Source organism: Malurus melanocephalus, unplaced genomic scaffold (genome assembly GCF_030028575.1).
Source record: "Malurus melanocephalus ecotype Western Australia unplaced genomic scaffold, MMel_1.1 scaffold_2136, whole genome shotgun sequence".
In the NCBI taxonomy this organism is placed as follows: domain Eukaryota; kingdom Metazoa; phylum Chordata; class Aves; order Passeriformes; family Maluridae; genus Malurus; species Malurus melanocephalus.
This window is the reverse complement of record NW_026625368.1, coordinates 7814-10609: the sequence shown is the minus strand read 5'-3', so window position 1 is coordinate 10609 and position 2796 is coordinate 7814. Positions and strand designations below refer to the sequence as shown.

Here is a 2796-nt window from a genome sequence, read left to right as displayed (position 1 = left end):
GGATTTGGGGTTGTGGGAATGAGGGAATTGAAGTTTTTTTTTGGGATGAGAATTCCCGAATTTCCCGCAGGATCYGAGGATGAGGACGAGGAGATGAAGAAAAAACGGGAAAAGCAACGGAGGAGGGACCGAATGAGGGACCGGGCCATGGACAGGTCAGGCCGGGAATTCCGGGAATTTCGGGAATTTTCTGGGAATTTTGGGAATTTTTTTTGATTTTTAGGAATTTTGGGGATTTTTAGGAATTTGGGGGGGGATTTTTAGGAATTCCAGTCGTTCCCGTGGAGATTTTTGGGAATTTTGGGGGATTTTTTTGGGAATTTTTGGGGATTTTTAGGAATTTTTGGGGGAATTTTTGGGAATTCTGATCGTTCCCGTGGAGATTTTTTGAAATTGCAGGGGATTCTTTTGGATTTTTTTTGGGAATTTCTGGGGAATTTTGAGACTATTTTGGGAATTCTTCTGAGTTTTAAGAACATTTTGTGCTTTTTTCATGGGATTTTTCATTTTCATTTTTCATGGAATTTTGCTATTTTTCCCATGGAATTTTATGCTTTTTTCACAGAATTTTGTCATTTTCTCACCAAATTTTATGCTTTCTGCACGAAATTTTGCCATATTTTCACAGAAATCTGTGTTTTCATGAAATTTTTCATTTTCATTTTTCACGGAATTTTGTGTGTTTTTCATGGAATTTTGTGTGTTTTTTATGAAATTTTGCCATTTTTTCCCGTAATTTCATGCTTTTTTCATGGAATCTCCCTGTTTTTCCACGGAATTTCATGGGGATTTTTATGGAATTTTGTGCTTTTTCCACTGAATCTCCCCATTTCCCACCGAAATTCCCAATTTTTCCCGTTTTTCCAGGATCCAGTTCGCCTGCTCCGTCTGCAAATTCCGCACTTTGGAGGAGGAGGAGATCCAGAGGCACCTGCAGAGCAAATTCCACCGGGAGACGCTGCGCTACATCGGCACCAAACTGCCCGACAAAACCGTCCACTTCCTGCAGGTCCGGAAATTTGGGAATTTTGGGGAATTTTCGGGAATTTTTAGGAATTTTTGGGAATTTTTGGTATTTTTTTTGCAATTTTTTGGTATTTTTTTGCAATTTTTTAGCATTTTTTTCGGATTTTTTTCTGATTTTTTGGGGGGTTTTTCAGGGTCAATTTGGATTTCAGGATTGGGAGGAAATTTGGGATTTTTCGGGAATTTTTGGGAATTTTTTGCATTTTTTGGGGGGTTTTGCGCCATTTTTTAAGGTTTTTTTCGGATTTTTTGGGGTTGGTTTCAGATTTTTTTCTGATTTTTTGGGGGTTTCTCAGGGTTGGTTTGGATTTCAGGATTGGGAAAAAATTTGGGATTTTTCGGGATTTTTTTGGGGGGTGGTTTTGGAGTTTTTAGGATGGTTTTTTCCCGATTTTCCCATGGATTTTCCCATGGTTTTTTTCCATTTTTCCATGATTTTTTCCCCATTTTTCCATGATTTTTCCCATTTTTCCAGGAATACATCATCAACAGGAACAGGAAAATCGAGAAGCGGCGCCAGGAGCTGACGGACAAAGAGGGAGCAAAGCAGAGACCCGACCCCTTCAAAGGTCAGGAAAATCCCAAATTTTGGGAATTTTGATGGAATTTTTGGGAATTTTGATGGAATTTGTTTTGGAATTTTGGGAATTTTTGAAATTCATGGAATTTTCTGGATTTAGGGATTGACCAGGAGCATTTGTTCAAGCAGGATTGAGGTCACTCCTCATTTTTGGGGCAAAACTTGATGGATTTGTCCTCAAAAAATGGGAATTCTGGGGCAGGAGCGGCTCCGATTCACCTTTTTTAATGGAATTTTTTTGGAATTTTGGAATTTTTTAAATTTATGGAATTTTCTCATTCCAGGGATCGGCCAGGAGCATTTTTTCAAGTGGATCGAGGCCGCTCCTCATTTTGGGGTGAAATCTGTGGGATTTTCACCCCAAAAAAGGGAATTTTGGGGCGGGAACGGCTCCGATTTTGACCATTTCCGATGGAATTTTTTGGGAATTTTGGGAATTATTTTAATTTATGGAATTTTCTGCTTCCAGGGATCGGCCAGGAGCATTTTTTCAAGCGGATTGAAGCCGCTCACTGCCTGGCCTGTGACATGCTGATCCCAGCCCAGGGACACCTCCTGCAGCGGCACCTGCGCTCCGCCGAGCACAACCGCAACCGACGGGTGAGAAATTCCGGGATTTTATGGGAATTTTGGGAATTTCTGGGAATTTTCTGGGAATTTCTGGGATTTTCGGGAAATTTCAGGAATTTTCTGGGAATTTTGCGGAGTTTCAGGGACATTTTAAGGAATTTTTCAGGTGGTTTTTTGCATTTTTTAAATTTTTTTTGGTATTTTTTGGAATTTTTTTCCATTTTAAATTTTTTTTTAAATTGTTTTTGGAATTATGTTTTTAGAATTTCTTGGGAGGGAATTTTCCAGAATTTATCTTGATTTTTTGGGTGAAATTCTCAGAATTTTTCCCAATTTTTTGGGTGAAATTCTCAGGATATATCCCAATTTTTTTAAACTAATTCCAGCAATTTTTACCCAGTATTTTTTAAATTAATTCCTGGAACTTTTAATCAATTTTTTTTTTCTAATTCCTAGGATTTATCCCAATATTATTAAAGTAATTCCTGGGATTTTCATCTCATTTTTTGGGTGAAATTCGGGATTTATCCCATTTTTTTTGGGAATTTGCAGCTGGCAGCGGAGCAGTTCAAGAAGACGAGTCTGCACGTGGCCAAGAGCGTCCTCAACAACAAACACAT

At 38.6% G+C, this 2796-nt stretch overlaps 1 protein-coding gene across 1 annotated transcript in view; it reads left to right on the top strand.

Annotated features, from left to right (window-relative positions):
- The window catches only part of LOC130587604 (A-kinase anchor protein 8-like), a gene marked incomplete at both ends in the record, with an annotated part of 15551 nt that overhangs the window by 4969 nt on the left and 7786 nt on the right, over positions 1 to 2796 (top strand). The window contains 6 exon segments of the mRNA XM_057388585.1: positions 15 to 155; positions 868 to 1009; positions 1502 to 1595; positions 1891 to 2073; positions 2076 to 2206; positions 2729 to 2791. Of these exon segments, the coding sequence (XP_057244568.1) occupies positions 15 to 155; positions 868 to 1009; positions 1502 to 1595; positions 1891 to 2073; positions 2076 to 2206; positions 2729 to 2791 (754 nt within the window).